Source organism: Colias philodice, chromosome 24, assembly GCF_061535455.1.
Source record: "Colias philodice isolate Cphi_HAF_F1 chromosome 24, ilColPhil1 Martin Lab GWU primary, whole genome shotgun sequence".
NCBI lineage: Eukaryota > Metazoa > Arthropoda > Insecta > Lepidoptera > Pieridae > Colias > Colias philodice.
Genome location: NC_143109.1, coordinates 1,936,572 through 1,961,083, shown reverse-complemented (window position 1 = coordinate 1,961,083; position 24,512 = coordinate 1,936,572). Strand labels below are relative to the sequence as shown.

General features: G+C 33.8%; 1 protein-coding gene across 5 annotated transcripts in view; it reads right to left on the bottom strand.

The window, feature by feature from the left end:
• The window catches only part of cher (filamin A protein cher), a 69,277-nt gene that overhangs the window by 15,426 nt on the left and 29,339 nt on the right, over window positions 1-24,512 (bottom strand). For 3 of the 5 annotated variants that reach the window (XM_089710092.1, XM_089710090.1, XM_089710091.1), the window contains exons 2-12: window positions 14,922-15,179; window positions 14,436-14,576; window positions 13,790-13,959; window positions 13,399-13,524; window positions 12,831-12,944; window positions 9,910-10,098; window positions 8,104-8,206; window positions 7,520-7,662; window positions 6,768-6,876; window positions 5,508-5,672; window positions 2,850-3,089 (exon numbers count right to left, since the gene is read on the bottom strand). In XM_089710092.1, the coding sequence (XP_089566218.1) occupies window positions 2,850-3,089; window positions 5,508-5,672; window positions 6,768-6,876; window positions 7,520-7,662; window positions 8,104-8,206; window positions 9,910-10,098; window positions 12,831-12,944; window positions 13,399-13,524; window positions 13,790-13,959; window positions 14,436-14,576; window positions 14,922-15,159 (1,738 nt within the window). In that variant the 5' untranslated portion in view covers window positions 15,160-15,179. The remainder of the gene's footprint in view (window positions 1-2,849; window positions 3,090-5,507; window positions 5,673-6,767; window positions 6,877-7,519; window positions 7,663-8,103; window positions 8,207-9,909; window positions 10,099-12,830; window positions 12,945-13,398; window positions 13,525-13,789; window positions 13,960-14,435; window positions 14,577-14,921; window positions 15,180-24,512) is intronic. The other 2 variants (XM_089710094.1, XM_089710093.1) reach the window with 1 other exon arrangement.

Genomic DNA, 24,512 nt, shown 5'->3' with positions numbered 1-24,512 from the left:
ACCATCTTACTATACCCGTAAATATTTACTACCCAAATATCCGATGCAGCATTCCATCATAGCGCGTCGTCTGCTTCCTAAACAGTTATTTTTTTCCATATACACCGTGCCAGTCAATTAAAATGACTTTTAAACACCAAAGGAAAGGAATTCCGGCTCTAAACAGAATTTGTCCGGGCCCATTGTTGGGGGACTCTGAAAAAATTCGCCGAGCATCCGACAAAGAAAGCGCGCCTTTTTGCTGATGTCGGATCTTCATAAGTGTATTAGAAAAATTTCCGAGTTATCTAAGTGAATAATGACTTAAGTTGCGTTGTTTGTTTGTGGGACAAAGGGTCGTTAAACTTGTTTCGTCTGCGCCGTTTTTTATCGATTCGACGACTGATATTGTTGCACTATTTGTAATTCTACGTTTTGGCAACGTTTTTGCCGGTAATGGACGTAAAATAATGAAAGTTATGTAGGTAGTTGAGCGGTGCGTTGGTCAATCGTGGCTTGGTTGGTTTTATTGATTTAGCTAACAATATTGAGGTTTGATTATGTTGCTCTACTTATTTATTTATTAACCAGAGATGTTGCTCTACCAATTTATATAATAAGTTGTAAATGATTTGTACCTATTCTAAAGCATTTTCTCGTTAACTTACATTTTTGTCTCTATCCTTCTAAACTGTTTTCCTGCTAACCTTTCTAAACGAGTCATATAGTTATAGTAATAATGTCATATTTATGTGAATATGCTATAATATTTTTGTGACTATTTGTTCTGACTTACTCTACATAAAAATAAAAACGATTTATCTGGAAGTCTATTATGATTTTTTTATTCTATCAGGCTATGGGATATTGTTGCATAAACTTGTAAAAAATAAGTTTATGACAGTCTCTTGATCAATAAAAGTATTTCTATAGAATTTACGTAAGGCAATGTTAATTATAAAAGTTGCTACAACAACGCAGTAAATGTAAATCGTTTTTCTATTCGTATATTTGTTTTGTTCTCTTTACTGATGAACATTTTTTCTTTTATATTTTACAATATTACAAAAGACAATAACTTTGTCTTTCAAACGAATTTCGTAGACAGGCTTAAGGTGAACTGTATTTGCCACTTTTTTTTAAACCACCACTTTTTATTCACATTTGATTTACCACTTTTGATTAAAACATTATTTGGCAATACATAATATGTATAAGACTCCTCTTTTTAATCGTACATTACTATGTACGTACAGTATAAAGACCTCTGATTAGAATTGAAAATTGTATAGAATTTCTAATCAATCAAACAATCATCAATCATCAATCAAAAAATCAAACAAACAAAGTCACATCTAGTTCATAACTAGAGTACTACCCCTACTGGAGTAGGTAATTATGAAACAAAATATGTTAATAGATCTAACCAGAGAATTGTTTATCTGCCAACATTAAATTGCTATTGCGTACAGATGACGTTAACAAATGACGCCATAATTGAATCGAATTTGCATAATCTACAAGTTATATTGTTTATAGCTTTTGCGAGTTATTTAAAGTAGGAATTTAAAAGTCGTTTACATTTTGTTTACATGGGACATTAGTACTTTTTGTTTAGTGTTCATTTTTAATTTATAGTGTGGAATTTTACTGATCTCTACCTATTTTTGCTCTAGTTTTTGTCCGCATTGGTCACTGGTTTAAATATACTATGAAATTTAAAAAGTGTACTATATAGAATCTTATGGTAAAGTGATTCTGAACTCGAAAATAGTAAATAATATGAAAAAAATTTGTATCATCAATCTCTTTTTTTACAGCATCGATCTGATGCTGTGTTTACAGCATGAATCTGATTTAACGTAATATGGTACGTACCCTTTTGTCATTCAACCATATATGTACCTACAAATTAGCCTATTTTTATTTAAATGAAAATGATATTACTTAGACTTAGGTTAAACAACCCAAAAGATTTAGGTAATTATATAGTTGCCTACTTAGGTTGCCTGCTATAAAATGTGCTCTATGTAAAATAGTTGTTGTTGTCGAAGCGACAGTCGTGTGCACTATCCATCCACCGTGACAGTTAAACGGAAAATTTAATGGTATATTTTAATAATTAATCATGTCAACATAAATGCAAAATAACCGTATAATTCACGCAGCCTTATCGTGTCCACATCGGACTTAGCAAGTCAAATGGCATCCACCCCGCGGTTCCATACAGAACTCGGCGGTAAAAAACATATAAACACTCATATGCACTTCATAAATAAACTGACTTGTTCCATGCTAACCACGCCCCTCCACCGACCGGCCAATAGCATTGCCTTGACCACGAACGCGGCAAAATACCGCGGGCCATTTTGACAGATCGATTTTTTAATTTTTTTTTTTCTTTTTTCCGCTAACTTTTTTAGCGATGCTGTCGCGATTTCAGCCAGTGATTACTTGAATTTACGATATAGTTTTTACTAATGTTTGTGATAATTCGTCAGTTTTTCGTCGCGTTCTTATAGAGACTTAAAGGGTAAAATATATTTATAGGCCACGTGTGAATTGTCCTAAATACGTTGGATTTTTTGTTCACATTTCGTGCAAGTGATGTGCACTGGATTGCGTCATACGCGCTTATTGGCGAATCATTCTACAGAGAGAACCTATGTGTCTAAGTATCGAAACAACCGTGGTACAGCATCTTTCAATCTGCTGAATAATGTAAAGTTCATTGACACAGCGTCCAATAAATTCTGATACCAGGTAAAATTATCGAACACCTAAGCAGAACACCAAGCTATCATTTGAAATATAGTTAAACCAATTTTAAACAAAATTATATTTAAAAAGCATAGCATAGAAGTACTTACCAGGCTCATCAACCTTGTACGAAACGTCGCAGGATCCATCCTTCCTGTCCTTAAAGTCAATCTCTGCTTTGCTCGGCCCCTCAAGTGAGATGGCCAGTTGTCCGGCCCCAGCCTCCCTGGTCCACACGTTGAACTCGTTGAAGCGCCCGGCTTCACCCCGCTCGAGGCCGGTGCCTCCAGCCTTGACTAAATGGGCCCCGGAGTCCCGGAGAGGCCCAACGGTGAATTGGAAGGGGGATCCTATAATATATAGTAATTGATTTTAAATCTGTCTTGTTAAAAACCGGAGAAAGATCGATTCAGTCAATTCAACATCATTCATTATAACATTGCTTTATTTTTGGTTGTATATTTTATTCATGTACTTCTTTTTTGTGGTGTTATTCTATTGATGCCAATTTTCTGCGTCATACTGTCTCGCTAAATCAACGCTTTTTTCTATCTTTCTTTTTATTTTATTTCAAAATACGCTTTCGTTGATTTGCTTATCTAGTTGAGGTAAGTATTTATGTTTTTTTTTATAAGCACATATAACTACTGATTACTATAATAAAAATATAGGTACATATAAATCCACAACAATAACATAAACGTGAAAGTCTGCTTATTTGCCTTTATTTTTTGTCAAGACAACAAAATGTCATGGGAGTTTTCCTACTATGTTCGTGCTAGTAATGAATGTTTAAATATTTTGAGAACATTCTAAAAATATTTATTATTTTATTACAAGAAAAACCTGTAGGTTTATTTACCTATATCAAAAAGTTGACTTTATACCAACTAAAAAGTATTTAAAAATATCATTTATTTATCTAATTCCAGTGTGGTGTCCACAGGTGGTGTCTAATTACGAATCCTAATTATAAATGCGAAAGGTTGGGAGGATGGATGTATGTGTATGTATGTTTGTTATTCTTTCACGCAAATATTACAGAACCGATTACAATGAAATTTAGCACACTTATAGAGTGTAACTTGGATTAACACATAGTATAGGTTTTATCCCGGAAATCCCACGGGAATGGGAACTATGCGGGTTATTAATTGAAAACGCGGGCGATGCCGCAGGCGGAAAACTACTGTAACATAACTTGTAGGTAAGTTTTTTGAGCGCTAACGATATCTTAAGAGTTTGAATAATTATACAAAAAAACAATATCTCATGATATTCTTTAATTTAGCCATAATACAGCAGTAACATATGTACAATTTTATTTCTTTAATAATTGCAATTTTAAATAACAACGACCTCGATTATAAGAAATTACTTATATTAAAAAAGTTGACAGTTCACATCTGCACCTACAATATCAAGTGAGGAACAATTATTTATAACATATTTTACGTTTTGACAACTAGCTTTTTGCCCGTTGCTTCGCTCATGACATTGGCCAGACTTGGCAAGACTCATGCTCCTTTTTTTTAATTCCTTCCCTATTTTCTCTTTAGGAATACCACTGTATTATAAAACTATAGGTACAAGTGGTAATATTAAAATCCTATTCAGTCTACAAGTTGAATATAAAAATATTTGATCAGCGGTTAAAATATAACAGGCAATGAGTCAGACAGAATTAATTTATACTAATTATATAAATTAATACGAATTATTATGGATAATAATTATTTATTTAATAGATTTGCAAATGTAATAAATTGTAATAAAATGTAAATAATTTGTAATGAAATAGTATCTGAAATAATAAATAATAAAAATAAAATCATCTTTATTTGGTTCTCACAACATTAAAAGGTTACAAAACTCAATTATACTACACAAAGAGAGGATAACGTTGTGAGAAACTGGTGCCTGAAATAGACTAAATAGAAGTCTGAGGTACAGGTCACCAGCCCCCCTCGCGGATATCATACAAAGTAGGTTAATTAAAGTTTACGCACCTAAATAATGGATAAAAGTATACAAATTTTACCAGTAGACAATTTTACTGTAAAAGAAAGAAAAAAAATAAATAATACTATATAATACAAGGAAGAATAACCTATTTTAAATTCCTACCAAATCTTATAGATGTGCCTTAATGTGTGTGTGTGTGTGTGTCTTAATGTGCTTGTATTTGTGATGTGTTGAATCTGAATGTATGTGGGTGAAATTGAAGTTGGAAACATTTTGGGTGCAAATGTACAAAGTTAAAGTCTGGGACAAAAGTATATAAAACATTACGTCGGTGGAGATAGCAGATTTTCAGTTTCTTCGTATGTTTGGGACTTAAGGTAATTAGTGACAGTTTTTTTACAGTTAGTTTTATTATATAATGTGTGATGAATACTGCGAATGAATTAAAAATATACGAATGCAATTTTTTTATTTTAAATTTCTACTAAATAGTGTGCTACGAATAGTAGATAATTGCAAAAAATTGGTATTTTTAATTTTAATTAAAAAATATTTCCTTGACTTTATACCCTACGTTCAGCTGTAAGTATCTAACGTAATATTTATCAAAAATGATTTTATTTTTTATTTTTCAGTCAGAGATAAAATTACTAATTTATTCAAATTGACAAAATGCAAGGTTCTTTAAAGCAAGATACATATAGATATTATGTATTTGTTTTTGTTTCAAAATCGGTTAACCAAACTTTTTACTAAGTGTTTATTCATTCATTCATAACCAAATTGTCTATATATTTACTCACCAGGAATATGAATCTCCCTGTACTTCACAGAGACCGTATGGACCCCCAGCTCCTTGGGCACGAAGTGCACGGAGTACAGACCATCCTCCACCTCCTGGATCTCCGCGTCTTCGGAGACACCCCCCGGGCTGGTGACCGTTGCTGCCAGGTCGAAGGAGGTGATTCCTGGAGGAAAAATATATTTGCTCGATTAATTAGTTTCATTCTTTAGATTTGATATATTTTGTTTTAGTTGCAATGCTTTTTAAATATTATTTTTTAATAATATAAAAATAATGGTAACGATGCGGGATTCGAACCCGCGTCTTTCGTCATTCCTCATGGATTTGCTTGAATAAATGATTATGCATGAATTACCTTATAGCCAGTAACTATTTAGTAACTACCCAATTAATAGTATAGTGCTGATTTTAGCAGTAGTTTTAATTCAAAGAATCAAGAATCGTTAAATTAGTTGTAGTGATAAAAACAAGGCCTTTTCTAAAATTTAAATTCGAAAATAGAATAATTTTAAAAATATGTTGTACGATATCTCTATGTTTGTTGTTTTTTAAAACTCGTGCGGATATTTCATAGGCAGAACCTTTACAAAATGAATAGTTTCTGTATCACACCTATTGAACATGTTAATTTCTCGTTTTTACCATTTCATATGCATAAATTATGTAGCTTAATGTTGTTTAAAAGGCTTATTAACGACATGTGCATGAAATGAGTAACCAAAATTCATTTTCAAAAGCAAACAACATTAATATTAGACAAGATATTTCGATAACGTTAATATAATATTATTATTATTATATTATTATTATTATTTAAGTTAATATTATGCTATAGTTCTGTTATTATTGTGTCATTAAGGAAGGTGGACCCCAAAATACAGGCTGTCCTAGTTTGGGGTCCAAATGTTACATGTTTGTACCTAACCCACAAATTGATCAATAAATGATTTTTATTTTTTATTTATTTTAATATACAAATATATTGACTGACCGGTTGGCTTGGGTGGTACTTTGGTAGTGACCCTGCCTTCCAAGCCAGAGGTCGTGGGTTCGATCCCCACCCGGGGCAAATATTTGTGTGATGAACATAGATGTTTGCTCTGTGTCTGGGTGTTAATTATCTTAAGTATTTATTTACAATTATATGTATGTTTATCAGCCATCTGGTTTCCATAACACAAGCGAAAGCTTATTATGGGATCAGATCGTGCCGTGTGTGAAAATTGTCCTGAAATATTTATTTATTTATATTGCTTACCAGGCATTTTAAAGGTAAGTTTGCAGTTAGTGCCGACTTCAGTGAGCGGCGCCGGGTCGCGTTGTCGTTGGATCTTTTCGCGTTGGCGGTTACTGCCTTCGCCTGTCACCTATTTAATTAAATAATGTTTGGATAAATACCTAATAATATGTATAATTTAATAAATGTGTGCGTGTATTAGTGTACACAAGTAAGAAGTGAAACTTTTTTATGACCTTATTTTTCAAAAAATAATTTACTATATTTATGCAACTTGACAGAAATACGTCGAATCACGCGTGGTAGGGATAAGAAAAAGATAGCGCGTAACGGAATAATGTCACTCGTAACGAAAAAATGTAACCCCGAAAAGAAGTTTCACTTCAAAAATATCCAACAGTAGGCACGGCACATAAGTAGATACTATAATTATTTAAAAATGCGTTAGGGTTGATATATTTGTTATGTTCGTGTCGATGTCTCGAAAATTAATTATAATATTATGTCATACTTTAACTTACGTTGTAACTATTAATCTGTGTTTTTAATTCAGATGTTTATTTAACTTTGAGCTAATCAAACAAAAATTGAATGTTTGCAACATAACATACAAAAAATTAATCTCATACTATAAAAAAAAACAAATCTATCAGACTATTTGTCTTACCGCTTACCTTCAAAACGGATAACCCGAGTATAATGAAACTTTCACAAGCTTTAAATAAAATTATAAGAAGTTATTAGTTTCATCGACATTTTTAGCAAAAATTTACCTTAACAGTAAAAGGTGATCCTTCAACATGATGGTCAGCGAACTTAAGATTCACGATGTAATACCCGGGTTCAGTCGGCTTGTAGCTGATAGCCAGCACGCCATCTTTGCTGTCCGCGCACTGAATCTCAGCTTTGCTGGGACCTGAGTTAGTGTGTATGAATCAAACATTCTGTATTCAATTAAACTTCTTGTAAAGTTATGAATAGCTATAATGTATTATGAGTTGGGTAAGCATATAAACTAAAACATTTTTCCAATTAGGCTAGTTTTTAGAAGCGCCTTTTAATCGTTATAATACATAGCAATAATGCTTTGTTTTACTGTATTCTATGTATATCACTTATGGATAAAATACTTATTTAAAACAAAGTAGTTAACCAAGAAACATTTTATTAACTTTAATTTTTTCATAATGTTATAATTAATAGATATATGATGCAAATTTTTATACGTGATCGTATCAATAGTGACTATTTATATTCAAATTAGATTACAAAACTAAGTAGGTACCTACATATCTGCACTTATAATACAAACACAAACATTATACCAAAATTATTTATAATTATAAACAATATTTACCTTCAATAGACAAGGAAAGACCTCCATACCCCGCGTTCCTGGTGTCCACCGTGAACGTATTCTCCCCCTGGGTCTTACCCTCCTTTAGGGCACTGCCAGATACCTGATATTTTTTTTATATTTTAGTATATAAAAATATTTACATAAACAATAGATATATTTTTGTTGCGAGTGACAATGGCAATGTGGAAGGTCGAGAATGCGAGTTGCGACTATTAAAAATTCTAACTGTTTAATATATGAAAATTTTTGTATTCAGGTATAAAATATTCAGGTATATTTCATACCTGAATATTCATAAAAATATATGTATTTCAAATCTTGTCTGTCTTATGTTTTTTCAGGTGAGTATTTGGTTATAGGTATTTGCTTGATAAATAATAAATATGTATATATTGTATAACCATTGTTTACTAAAACCTTCCTGTTGAATCACTCTATCTATTAAAAAAACCGCATCAAAATCCGTTGCGTAGTTTTAAGGATTTAAGCATACATAGGGACATAGGGACAGAGAAAGCGACTTTGTTTTATACCTACTATGCAGTGATGATGCAAAAATAAACCAAAACATAATGTTGAGAAACATTCAGTTCCTATCACATTTTTTTTTTTTTTTTTTTTTTTTTTTTTTAAGTGGGGAAATCTTACCTAAGATACCCACGGCTCCCGGGGAAGGAGCCGTGGGTTATGTCGGATTCCTACCGACTAAAACCCCACTGTGTACCAACGCGCTGCTTTAGACGGGATGCGGGGACACTATCGCAATCTTCCGCATGTCCCGCCCAGCAGTTGCCCGTTTCCAGGCCCTCCGCGAATTGCCTCTTTCCAGGCCCTCCACCAAATTACCCACCACGAGGCGGCGCAAGCTGGAACACGAGCTCACGCCACCCACTCGCCGACGATGGATTGTTCCCCGTTCCATCATCGGCGTTCCCCAAACCCCCGACCCCAGCACCGACCGGCCGGAGGGCGCGCGCCGAAAGGCCCCACGAAACGTGTTTCACGCGTCGAAGGACCCTCCGGCGCACTTTTATAGAGGTTTCCCTCGCAGCCCCCACCTCACACCAGAGATGGCGGCCCTCGGTCCGGCCCCACGGACCGGATTACGAGTTGGCAGACGGCTGTCGCAGGACAGCCGCCGCCCCACACCCACCTACAGGAGTCACCGCATGTCACCAAAGTGACGTGTCGGGATCCCGCCCCCTGCTTTGTTGGTAGTCAACACAACACGCGCGGCCTCTGGCCGCCATCCGCCGCCGCAAAAGCGCGGCCCCCTGCCAGTCAGTCGGAACGAGTCCCAAACGAGCCCCGATCGACCTTCCAACCTCATTTTTTCCCAGCCAAATCGCCAGGCCGCGACCGCTGGCCGCCATCCATCGCCGTACCGCAACGGCACCTGAGCCAAACCTGGCCCCCCAGAGGACCCTAGCTAGCTAGCCGGCCATCCATCCAGCCAGCCAGCCAGCCGGACAACCAGCCGGTGACAGCAAGCCAGCCAGCCGCCGCCCAAGGCAGCCGGCCAGCCAACCGGTGGAGCAGCCGGTTTCAGCCAGCCTGCGAGGCAGCCGGTGTGACCAGCCGGTTCCAGCCAGCCCGGCCAGCCGGCCTTCAAGCCAGCCAGCCAGCTATATGGATCCCTGGCCGTCGAGCCAATCGAGTCGTCAGACGACAGACCGGCCGTTCAGCCCCTCCGCGTCCAATTAGCTTCACCCAGAGTACACAGTGTACTCCGAGCTACTGAGCCCCCCCGGCCACGACAAGGCTTGGAACTGATGGGGGGGAGTTCCTATCACATATTCTTACCTTGACTTTCTTAGCATCCCCAACTTCCTGTTCCATGACAGTGATGGTGAAGGGCGAGTTCTGTATGTGAACCCCCATCTTCTTGACGGAGACGATGTGCTGACCGGCCTCCCGGGGGGTGAAGCTGATGCCAATGTTGCCTGATGGCAGCTGTTTCAGGAAACAGGGCTCTTCGAGGCCTGATGGTGCCTGGAAATTGTATAAATTGTTTTTTATAGCATTTAAATCCATACTATCCATACTAATATTATAAATGCGAAAGTAACTCTGTCTGTCTGTCTGTTACTCAATCACGCCTAAGCTACTGAACCAATTTGCATGAAATTTGGTATGGAGATATTTTGATACCCGAGAAAGGACATAGGCTACCTTTTATTGCGAAATATGTACCATGGGCGAAGCCGGGGCGGACCTCTAGTGCTTTATAAATTTATTTATTTATTTGACATTGTGCAATAAATCAGATACATAAATTATATCGACCGGCCCGCGAAGGCGCAAAAAAAACCGAAATTTACTTATTAATAATTTATTGTAAAAAAAATTACATGATAAATTATTCCTAACTTAAACTATGTCCCTCCCGTTCAATGTTGGAACAAAGAGTGCTCGTCGTCCTCGGCGGAGCAGCTACAGCGTCGCGGTGGCGATGATTGCCGCAACACTCTCTGGAATCGCAGGTGTGCGCGATGTCGCAATTGCTAACAGGTGCAAGTCCTTCTTGGGTGGCCCCATGCATCCTCTAATAGTTAAGGCGTGTTATATGTAGGTACATAACACCTCCCTCCTGAAGTTCAGCGACTATTGGCGGGCAAGGCTCGTTAATATCGCTGAAATTTCACACTCCGCCGATTGGTGTTCTATTTCTTCTTTTTGATTATCTTGAACACTCGTAGTAACAGGCTTTGATGTAGGCACTCATTTTTGGATCTATGATGGTTCAGCTTGTCCTCACATAGATACCCTAGGCCAGACTTCGGGCATTCTGCCTCCATGTACATAAAATCCTCGTCGTGAATTGCCACAAAAGGATAGGGTGGAATTAGGACTTTACTATCTTTATTAGGAACTATGGATAATTTAAATAATTCAAAGGTAGTAGGAAGGACAACCGGGAACGTGAAAACTATAACTATATTTCTATATATTCTCTATAATTAACTTGAAGGATTTGCTCTTTGCCATAAAATTTGTGTAATTTATTTAACATTACTATCAAATTCTGGCAAAAGTCTAAGTGCATTAAAAAAATGTATCCAAATCTGACATTTTAAAATATCTGTTGCCTATATTCCTAATTAAATTTATTAACTTCGTTAGATTAAAAAAAAAATACTTAATAATCTTTACTTAATATATTTAAATTTAAATTATAAAATGAATTGAATGGTAAAATTCAAAATTCAATTCATAATTAATTAATATTTGAACTTATTAATCTTTTATCAACGTAATATAGATTTATATTTGAATTTTACAATTGATTTTATAAAATTCGAAAATTAATTCGTGATGAATTAATATTTCAACTTATTAATCTATATTTGAATTTTACAAATTGATTTTATAAAATTCGAAAATTAATTCGTGATGAATTAATATTTAAACTTATTAATCTATATTTGAATTTTACAATTGATTTTGTAAAATTCGAAAATTAATTCGCGATGAATTAATATTTAAACCTACGCACTACAGTTCCTCGGTTCCCGTGAATGGGTAATCTAGGAAAACTTACAAATCTAGGAATGGCAAGTCACTAAGAGAATTAGTGTACTTACAGGATTTAAATTTCGGCCTTTCTTGCAGTATCAATGTTCGGATACCCTTCGCGTTGCGGTGGCCAATGGTTTAGGTTCTGGATCCCCGTCGTCGTCCCTCCGATGGAATAGCGATACTCGATGCTTGTAGTTTCGCGTTCCGAGAGACGGCTCTCAAGGATTATCCTACCGACTGCGCCAATTATATCGACCGGCCCGCGAAGGCGCAAAAAAAACCGAAATTTACTTATTAATAATTTATTGTAAAAAAAATTACATGATAAATTATTCCTAACTTAAACTATGTCCCTCCCGTTCAATGTTGGAACAAAGAGTGCTCGTCGTCCTCGGCGGAGCAGCTACAGCGTCGCGGTGGCGATGATTGCCGCAACACTCTCTGGAATCGCAGGTGTGCGCGATGTCGCAATTGCTAACAGGTGCAAGTCCTTCTTGGGTGGCCCCATGCATCCTCTAATAGTTAAGGCGTGTTATATGTAGGTACATAACACATAAAATAACAATTTACAATAAACAAAAGCACAAAGCCTTATCACTATGCAATGATTTCTGCCAGACAACCACGATATATTTTTTTAAGAATATAAAAAATTCGATTACGACGCGGGATTCAAATTTATTTTGGGACGATTTTTTTCTATTCTTTAAAAATTTTTCTAAGTATGTTAGTGTTATTATGAATAGTTTTTTCAGTTGTGGTGATAGTGTTTGTAACTTACTTCATTTTTCATTATTCCACAAATCAATATTTTTTTACATTTATATGCATGCAAGCATGTTATAATAATATGTTTTTGTTGATCAAAACAGGAAATCGGACCCAAGACAACGCAGACCTTCTTTCCATTTTCATAACTTATTTCATACCACTTAGTAAGTATGTGAGAGATTTTCTACAAGATATTTTTTTTCTACATTTTCGAATAAAATATTACAATTTATCCCACCACAATGAGACCATGTCTTTTTCGTTAATCCTCACCGGGAATCGAACATGGGTCACCACGATTCAATGATCATACATTCACCACTACACCATGGAGTTCATTCAATAATAATTTAATTTACTTATTTCAATCTTTTTTTTTATTACAGGTCGTGTTCAAATGCATTTGCCCCATACATTCAAAGGGCCATTCTTACCTGGATAGAAGCGTTAAGGCTCCTAATATCATTGTCAGTGATCTTTCCAGGCAAAGTGACTTCGCTACAGCTGCCCACGGAGATCTGGTTCCTCTTACGACCTTCGCCTGTCACCTGAAATATAAAAAAATGAAAATAAAATAAATATTATAATATTCAAGTTAGTCACTGGATATAGTGTTAGCCAGTTCTTCTTGCTTAAATTCAGGAATGTAAAAACAAATGATACTCTTATATGACTCTTATAAAGTATTTAATAAATTTTTACTACTAAGTTAGCGTCTAAGCTATTTATGCTGCCCTGTGTAGAAGTTCATCTTCCAGTTAAATTATAAGTCAGATGCAAATAGAATAAAACATACAATCGAATTTTTATAAAACGAACAAATGTACCTACCTATGTTATAATTTGAAGGAATTTCGCTAAAGTACACGAAGATTATCCTACTGATACTTTCTTACCTATTTATTACTTGCATTCGTTAACACTTGCATATAACACACAAACAACCACACATCTTATCATTCTTTCTACACACATACAAACATACAAAAAAGAAAACCCTACCTTAGCCATAAACGGCGATCCCTTGATATGCTTGTCCCCGAATCGAACTGACACCTTGTACTCGCCGGGCGCAGTCGGGAGGAACGACACAGACACTGTACCATCTTTGTTGTCGTGGCAAGTGATCTGGAACGAAATAAAATTAATTTAAATAATGCATTTCAAAAAATTTATCATCAAATTAGTCAAAATATTATACAATTTGGAACAAATACTATGCAATTGATATTACACAATATAAAAATTAATAAAACAACACCGAATTAAATAGTCTTATATCAATTGGACGTATATAAACTTTATTGTCTTTTTCCTTGAATAGCAAGTCAATTAAATCATCATCAACAAAAGGCAATTCATCATTTCATCTTATATTTCCACAATGATTTACCTCAGCCTTACTAGGCCCTTCCACAGCCAGGGACAGACCCCCAGCCCCCGCTCCCTTGGTGCTGATGGTGAACTGGCTCGGCTCCCCGCTCACTCCGCTGATCAGACCTGGCCCGTATGCCGTCACGTATCCTGAGGAGATCGAGTCCACGTGGAACTTGTAGGGGGAACCTGGGGAAGATCGATAAATAATAAATTAGGATCTTTTTCGTTACATAAAACAGAGCAAATAGTGAGAAATTGAAGAACTTCATATTTATACAGAGACGTTGTACATAATTATAATATTGGGAGCGTAAAAAATTTTTGCTAATGCATTCAACAAAAAAGAAAATTAAATTGTTCTCTACAATGTAGGTAAAAGTAGGAAAAGATTTAAAATCGTAATAATGTCTGGAGCACAGACTTTAAACCAACGTTTACATGGTATGTACTTTTTATTTCCATAGTAAATATCATTTAAAATTAAACATAATAATCATCCTAAAATCGATATATCCATCTCTTCACTAAATTAAACAGCTGATATTATTTTAAAACCTGCATATTATGTATTTTTTCCACTTTGGTCTTCGTAATACATACCTTCTGTAAATAGCCAATAAATTACATAAGTTAATTGGTAAAATATTTTAAGTGTACATTACCTTGCACATGCTCCCCATTGTACTTCACATAGAGCTCATGGACCCCCTCCTCCCGCGGCTCGTACTTGATACTGACGGTGCCATCCCTGTTGTCCTCTATCGTGGGCTGGTCGATGTTACCGCTAGGCATCTTGACTTCCGCTAGAATTGAAATTTTAATTCAATTTCAAAGGTATTCCTGAGTTTAAAATTTATAGGACTTGGGATAGGATTATATTAGTAAAAACGGATGGAGTATTTACACCTTTTTTACTAAGTTTTAAAAGGACTAAATGATATTCCTTCTATCTATAAATAATAGGTATTTTGATAAAAGGAACATCGATTTGATCAGTTTTATACCTAGGTATAAACAAGTATCACATCTCCACATAGATAGAATAAATCGAACAATTAGGTAACCTCGATTTTAAGTTTAAATAAATAGTGGTAAGTTGTGTATTATTTTCAAATTTAAATCAATAAACACAATACACTATAACAAACCTTTTCTACTGTCAATATGGTAAATGGTGAGGAAATTAATCGGAGTATATCCCAGGCCGGCTTTGTTGAACCCAATTTTATGCGACTCAGAGAACACGATAGGCACTGCTTCTTGATCTATCTCAGACACAGAGAAATATTTCTTGTGTGTGTCTAAATACAATGTGGCTACTTCGTTCCAGTTATATTCCTTTTCGTTGATACCAACGAGAGAATTCCACAGTCCCATTAAAGCCATTGATTTCAATTAAATCACCACTTGAAATTTGTAAGATTAGTATGTGTCATTGAGTGTGTGTGTGTGTGTGTGTTGAATGAGTTGTGCTACGTTACGGATCTTGGAGCGTTTTTGCCTTGCTATACGTTTCTAATGTAGTGAAATTTTAGGATATCAACTGTTCTATTGTAAATTGATTAGATTTTTAGATAATCAAATGCCAATTGCGTATTCCGATAATTACAATAAGGCTGCTCTACCCCTGTTCTACTATCAAAACACAATGAAAAGTTAAATCCTATGCCTCCTTGCAAGATAAGGGACAGATGCACTATAATTTCGTTAAAATGGAGTTTCATGCCGGTTCTTCTCCATAGATATGCTGCTTTCCGTATCAGTTGTTAATTGTTATGGAAATGGAAATGTTAAAGCTGTTATAACGATTCAAAAGTTCTTTTAGAAGAGTCTAATTGAATAAAGAAATGTTTGAGTTTGAAACGATTATTGTACCAAAGGGATTACTAATTTAATCATTTAATACATTGAATTACATTATTGTAACATTATTTACATGATAAAAATCAAACTTTGCTATATAAAATAAAACTATTAAATAAAAATTCGGAAAGCAGTCTTTCCAGAAATATTGAACAAGATATTATCTATTATGAAACTCATAACCCAAATTCATTAACCGTTTACGAAACAATTCAACCAGCTGAAGCATTCATATTCGATCTATCTTTTATATTTCCCGTCATTAAAGACATAACACAATTTGCGTCACCAAATTATCTAAAATGTTGTCTAAAATATACATAGCTTGTGCGTTGGCAGATTTATTTAATAGTTATACCAGTTTAAATGTTAACCCCACCGTGGGATTTGAGAAAAATAAAATATAACGGCTTTAAACAATCATGTTTATAGTTATTGTGTTTAGGATAATAATAGACTATTGTTTCGAGCTTTAGAATTTAAGTTGATGAGGGTAAAATTTCAAGGTCGTGTCATGGCAATACTGCCACGTCATGGAATAAGGCGACGATTTTGGTAATCTTGCCAAAGAAGTTTCATTTCTGACACGTTTGCTCGGCACACACGCTCTTTTTTATCTGCGGATTATAGATTTAGCGTATTTCATTTTCTGTTTAGATTTAGAAGTAACTTGTACCTTTTTCATTCTGTGGATATTTTTTTTTATTTTGGAAAGTGTGTTTCAGTTTTTTTTATTTCTTTTATCGAAAATACGTAAGAAAATGCAGTGGATATTATGAGACTCTATATTTTCAAAACATAATCCGTATTTTTTTTCTTGCATATGACAAAAGGTTTGGAAATATAGGAAAATAGGCTGATATAGTTGTTTATCCTGATGATATTGTGTACAAATGATAAAATCACTTTTTGAACTCTTTTCAGTTCAGAAATTCACAAAGAGGAGCACAAATAAACATAGGTACAGATAAGTCGAATTATGTATCTACTTAAATTACATTCATTTAAAATTATCTACAAATATTCGTAGCTTACAAAAAGCTGAATAATCTAAAAATTAAATATAGCAGCTATACGATGAGTAACGCGAATCGACGCTTGACACAACATTTCAGCAACCGATTGTCGCGTATAATATAAATCCACTTGTTTATTATACTTTGAATATTTAGAAAAAACATAAAAATACTTGGCATCAGCCGTCTCTCGAATTAGATCCATGCTATATGACGACGGTGACGTTTCGAACGAGATACTGCTATTTTACGATCGCTATCATATAATCTATTCATTTATCTAATTAACGACCATCGGATTGTCTTTGGAATTTTATAGTTTTTTATGTGACTGGTTCATTATTGCGAAGACTGCGTTTGACAGGTTTATTGTGAAAGCTAGATGCTGTTAATACGATGATAGTTAATTTACTTATATCAGCTCGTATCAGTGACTACTTCAAGGACACAGGCCTTCTTATAATCGGCGTAAGACGTAGACCAAAATCAATTTTTACATACAATGGATCACTTAAATTTGCTTTGTGTTACAGTATTCCTTATTATATAGACCTTGCAAATATTTTTAGGTGACATATTTTGTACCCAACCTTCTCTGTGGTGTACAGCAAACTGTTTTAGAGTATATAATATAAAACATAAAATGTGTATGCAAAGTCAAAAAGGACTAAGTAAATCAAAACCTAGAAGCTCTAGGTTCATTTAGTATCTTAAGCACTACATAGAAAGATGTAGGTATCTATTACTGACAATAAAAATACAAATAAATCATTTAAAACATAAATCACATACAAGGAGCAGGTGTTCCCGAACTTTAAAGTATTTTACGCATATTTCCCAACATATTTGATACACAAATGACTCATCTTTACATTAAAACGTATATTCCAAACACCTAATTATTCTAAAGCCCACTATGTATAATTAATCACAACGCAAAAACTATGTACACATTCAACCTTGCAAGTATGTAAACAATTTTAAAATAGCCATTACTGAATTAGACTGCTAAGAAATACATTTGGCAAATATGATTGACATTAATAAATATTCCTTCTGGAGTCGCTCCTATAACGGTCCATTTACATCAAACGAGCGAATGCTCATTCTAACCCCACTTTGTTTGTCAAATTCTTTTAGTGTTAACATGCGTAGAGCATTCTTTCGTTGTTCGAAAAGAGTCTATGCAATGTTCTAATACTGAACAACACTGAATACGAGTTTTCGTTTACACTAAAAGATCACGAAAGAATGCTCTTGCTCTAGCTCTAGCTATATGGTCGTTTGGTCTAAATGTACCGTAATAATATCATCTATCTATACAAGTAAAAATAAATAATGGTAAAGGAATAACTCAAGCATGGCTGGACCGATTCGACTAATTTATTGTATGTTCCTTAAGGTCCTCGGATGGTTTTAATAACTGCTAAAATATTGAATAACAAAAAAAACGACCCGGGCGGAGCTGCGGCGAACAGCTAGTATATTTTATAAGAGTGCATATTTGTCTGTATGTCCTGTAAATAATCGTTAACAATGCATTTGATCATAATAATCTTCAGCAAAGTTTTGTGTATAGGTAAGCCCACGAAGCTTTCTGCGTTAGTACGACTAATCTTCGAAATATACAGGCGAAGTCGGAGGGCAAAGCTGTAGTTGTAGCTGAAGTAGGCTATAAAGACGATATTATATGAGATGTGAAAGATTTTTTAATTGTGATGGGTTTATTTATACATGTTATTGCGGTTTTGTTTTGAATTCGCGCTTTTGTTATTGTAGTCTTACTAATGGCCCTTTGAATATGCGGGAATATTCTGTTAAGTGTTTTATTTTTGTATTGATTTATTTGTAACAAAATATAAGGGATCAAGAGTTTTCATTTGTTCATTTTGTTACGATTTAATGTATTCGTGAATATATTTTTGTTTCTTGGTCAGTTTAAAATTTAAATATAATGAAATTATAAATTATCTGTTTACTATGGAAGCTAGGTGTTGACGTTTTTTTTATATGCAGTAAATTATATTTTTACCTTGGTATAAGTTTCGTTGCGTAGTAAAAGCATCGAAATACCCAAATATATTAGCTTTTTACATGCGTAATTCGAGTTATTCACATAATTTTCTTATCAAAATTTCAATAGTCAACAAACACGAAGATATTTAACACCTAGTCAAAACTATTCAGATAACTTCAAAATATACCTACAACTGGAATCAAAAATACACATCTTAATCCCTAACATCCATCAGTACTTCACTCTAAATACCAACATTTTGCTTTGTAAAACAAAATTTTTATGTTCCAGCCATACATCAAACGTAGACATCTTTTTAAACTGAAAAATTCCTCAAAGTGATGAATGAATTTGCTCTAGATAACGCTTATCCATGTTAATAGACACATAAATATTAAAAAATATGGTTTTAAATCATTCTCTTTGATTGAACAAATAGCTTTTGGAATGTTCAAAGAATTGTGATGTCTTTAATGTGAGTACGGGTAATCTTGCATAATTATTGAAGTAGTTCTGTCTGTGTGTCTTGTTATATATTTGGAAAGGAATATTTATGTCTCGAAAACCTTGAAAGTGATAGAGTAAGTGAGAGAAAATCGTGTCAGCACATGTGACATGCCTTCACGGATCTGTCAAACGTGAAATTTTAAATCGTTAATTTTTCTGGAATTTACTCATTTTGCGTATCCACTACGTAATTTTCTGCCTAATTATTCTCTAGGAATGCCTACAACGTATGTTCACAAAAATTATATAGGTATACTTAAGTGAGGCTTAAGTAAATAACCCTTAATTCACTCGAATACACTTATAATACAAAAGTTGTATAATATAATAATTAATAGTGTAACGAATTCCAACAGTACCCAAAAAATGTTTCAGAAACATCATCATTAGTAACATAAAATATTATATTTAAGTATTCATAAATCTATTATATTTTTGTAAAATACAACACAGGGAAACATGAAAAACGTGGTTACCGACCTACAACCAGAAAATGTCCAAACGCCTACAAACAAATTAATTTCTGGGATATTTACATGACCGACATTTTAAGAGATTATATTCTGACGTCAACATATAGGTCGGAATCTATTCATGAACGTATGAATCCCTGTAATATTATAAGTTTTGTCTGTTTTATTTGTAACTTTCTAACATTTGACTGACCGGTTGGTAGTGGCCCTGCCTTCCAAGCCAGAGGTCGTAGGTTCGATTCCCACCCGGGGCAAATATTTGTGTGATGAACATAGATGTTTGCTCTGTGTCTGGGTGTTACATAAAATTATATATACGTATGTTTATCAGCCATCTGGTTTCCATAACACAAGCGAAAGCTTAGTATGGGATTTGATCGTGCCGTGTGTGAAAATTGTCCTGAAACATTTATTTATTTATTTAAATGCCTAGTTCTTAATACAGGTGTAGGTGCTATAAAGCGTCGCAAATAGGCCCTTGTAGACGTGCCTATTTAGTTTAAATCCTGTAGATAGACAACAAAAACACAAAGCATATGTAGTGACTTAGAAATTATTATACAATACTCTATCTATTTTCTACAATGAATAAATCCATTTTAATTCGTTAAAAGGTAACAATAAAATATTTTCAATCAGTAATAATTGAGCAAAAATGTCTAAATGCTTAAACAAGGACCACTTCGATCTAACGATACAAAGCAACGAATAAAGGATACTAAACAACCCTTTGTATCGAGTATACATAATAAGTAATTATCGTCTAATACTCTAGTGTTTAGTTTAATTAAACAATAGAATTACGTAAGTGAAAAATAAATACAGAATGTTTCATAGATCGACACGATAATTTACTTGTAACTGAACTTTAGAACACAAAGAAAAATAATAAACTTAGAAAAACAGCAAATGATAACCTAGGCTTTCAAAAAATCCTTAATAAAAGAAGTTTAACTCGAGATGAAAATATGTTTTATATAACATTCGTATTATTCAATGAAGCCTTGTGTGTTATTATAACAACCATATCTAGACGTCTAGGACTAAACATCTGCCACAAATAATAATATCTCACAAATAATCAATTAGTACTTACTAACGATCACATTTCCGCAGGATATTAATGTTTACACGGTTTCCTTGGTACGTTGGCTAAACTTCAATACGAATTAGTCATTCTGTTAGCAATTCGAATATTTTCATTTTATTTCGACAAATTAGCGGCCTGTCTCCTTGTGTCACAAATAAGAAAATGTTGAATTTGTACGCGACTTGTTTTACATTTAGATATCAGTTTGGAATTTAGTGTTTGGTCAAGAAATTGTTGAAAATAATGGGTAAATAGCAAAATTTACGTATGAAAAATGCCGACTCTAAACAATATTTTGTACGTGTCTCTTAACTATTTTACAGTAAGTTTTTGAATTAGTCAATAAATTATCAGTATAGAATGAAACTTGAGGTATAAGAAAATCTACGCTAACCAGAACGTGAAAATAACATCCATCTTGCTTCATAGGGAAACCCCAATAAATTCAAGTAGATGAAACTAATATTAATATCTATTACATCAAATATAATTCCAATGAGTAATAACCTATAAATCTATGAAACTGGGCCAATCCTATGTGATTCAGAATATCACATCTGTCGATTACCGATTTATTAAACAAACAACACAAAAATACGATCAAGCGTGTTTATAATTTTGTCGTAATTTGATTGATTCGTTTCTCAATTGATTTAGCTTAGATATTTTTTCGTTAAAAGGTTATACAAATGTTTCTTTGAGTGGGTAGTAAAGCAAAAACACATTAGAGTTATTTACAAAAGATGTTATTCAATGTAACACTGTTTGTTTTCAAAAAGTATTTCGAAATTTTCCAGAAAATACAAATCTTCTTTAATAAATGAATTTTTAAGTAAACGAGTTCTTTGGTTGACAAAATTTGTTATTTTAACTGTCCTACAATAATATTTCATGTTTTGTAAACATAATTAAGGCCAACGTTTTTATTTATACTCCATTTTATTTTTATAGATTAAACAAACAAATTTTCAACACCAAGTTGGTGAAGAATTTATAACACTGTAACAGAAACTCAAACAAAATTCAAACATTTATTTATTTAGATTTCTCCTAGACGCACTTTTGAATCGTCATAACATAGTTTTTCATTTACCACCTATATATTAGGATTAGTGTAAATTAAATTATTTTCTATTTAAATATTACTAACCCAAATAACGCGTAGATTGTCTTTACACGTTAAAATATCACTACATAGTATAAAACAAAGTCGCTTTCTCTGTCCCTACTCCCTATATGTCCCTTTGTATGCTTAAATCTTTAAAACTTCGCAACGGATTTTGATTCGGTTTTTTTTTAATTGATAGAGTGATTCAAGAGGAAGGTTTTAGTATATAATTTATGCCGTTTTTGATAAAGCGGGCGAAGCCGCGGGCGGAAAGCTAGTTAATAATAAAACCTATAAATATTTATAACTACATTTTTGCCAGAATATATTATGTACCATATTTATGATATCACTTAAATTTGGTATATTCTTGAAAATAAATATAATTTGAATTGGAATGATTCTAACCATCCAATTCTTTTTGAATTCCTCGCTTCTTCGCAACAAATGTTATAGGTACCACAGATATACTTACATATTACAGACATTAAATTAATCATTTCACAGGTATTGAAACGTCAAACTAATTAACCAAGGTACTCTAACCTTCATGGCAGCCAACAATATGATTCCAGCAACATCTGGAGCCAAATTGTACGTGACAAGGTGATGGAGATGCGTTTAAGTACCACCATTAAATAGTCACATTAACGTCTCTATTTAAATTATTGATGCTTTTTATTATTTGTATTTTGGTTTACATTATTGGCTGTTAGATTTAATAGATATTGGAGTACTGGATAAAATATATAACAGACTAACAAGTTCAACTACTGTCTCGTAGGCCGTAGATATATAGGTATGTATTGAGATCTTTAAGTGAATTATTTTGTTTTTTCATTGAATTAAATTTGAGGAAATAATAATGTTATTCGATATATTTTTCAGGATTCACTTTTCCGTAGTATCCTGCTTTCTATATAGGTAATTATTAATTAATTAATGGTATAACAGTTCGTTAACACATATCTACTTTATGAAAAGTTTCAAGCTAGACCCAAGATAATTTATTCAGAAGGCTTTTTTGACTGGGAAATCAACAGTTTTATATAAAAACCCTATACAGACAATGAAGCCAGATAAATTTCTTCGTGAAATATCATATACAGAACCCTACAATCGTCATGTCCTCATAACCATAGTAAATTCACAAGTTAAAATAATTTTCATAGAGATAAACTGAAAATTCGCATTCCTTACCCGACCCACTTGGCATACGACTTTCAAAGCTGTCATTTAGTTTCCAAGATCTTAGGATAAAAATGTTCATTGAGTACATCCTTTATGATTGTAAAAAAATTCCATAATTTCATTCTAAGTACTTTTTAATGTTCGGTGTGATTGCTAAACAGATACAAACAACTCCTGTTAGGTATGACAACGAGTACCTATCTAATTTATCGTTTATAATATAACGATTATACAGGGTGTAATCGTTAAGTGTGCACAGGCGATTATTCCGTAACTATTACAGATATCAAAAAACTTTAAACTGATATCGAAAGTACTTAACCTAATGAGTAAAATGGCCATAATAAATTTTTAAAAATAATACGAGAAATATCTAAAAAATTAACTTTAAACCCTCCCATACATTTAGTATGAGATATGAATATCCCATGTACATGGGTTGATCCAAAAGTAATGATAATCAATATTAAACAAGGTCATTACAGTTAAAATAATTATGTATTTCTCTAGATAGTCTTCTAACTAGATAATATACTTCGATATTTTTTTTCCTTAACTTAGAAAAAAAAAACTTTGACTTCATCTACAAAAACCCCTCAAAATCGGCCATCACTTCGCTGTCGTCTTAAAATTTCTTGTATCGACGGTGTTTCTTGTGCCGAGGTAAGAGATATAATTAACTAGGAGCTAGATCTTACAAACAGGGTGGGTGTTCAAGCATTTTCAATGCCGATTTTTGATTGGCAGCCATCGCAACTGACGCTTTGTGATCTGGTGCGTTGTCTTGGTGAACCAACATTCAAGACCGAAGTTTGCCATGTCTCTTTTTCTTACTAACCTACCCGCAATCTTTTAATTTGGTCTGTGTAGTAAGAGCCCTGTGTAGTAGTGGCTACCTTCTTAAAATATTCCACATTTCTTCAGCGTCCCAAAAAACTACGGCTTTAATCTATCCCACTAATTTTCACTTTGAAAATCTTCACCGTCACTTTGGAAGCTCGCATCCAGGCCATTGATTGTTTCTTGGTTTCAGCATAAACATGGTGAACCCAGGTAACGCCCATGGTCACAAATCGTGACAAAAAATTATCCTGATCTCATTAAAAATTTAGAAATTCACCCTCTAAATGTCGAATCGTTGTTTCTTCTTTTGTCGGGAAACATTCTGGCTCGCACTGTTCACATTAAAATTAATGTTAATACTTGGAAACGTGGCCTGTAGATATAATTTTTTTGTGATAACTTAGTGATTACATGAGCAAGCATAAAACATTTATTTTATATTTTTATGTGCACAGGAAATACCCAATTATCATTACTTTTGGATCAACCTATACATTTAATATGAAAGATTTTAGCTTTTTTTTTGTTTTTTTGGTTTTCTGCTTTAATTACTTCGCAAATTTGTAGGGAAGTTCATTTAGAAACTGTAAATAGACCTCCTCATTGTATTGCACAATAAGGACGTCACTTC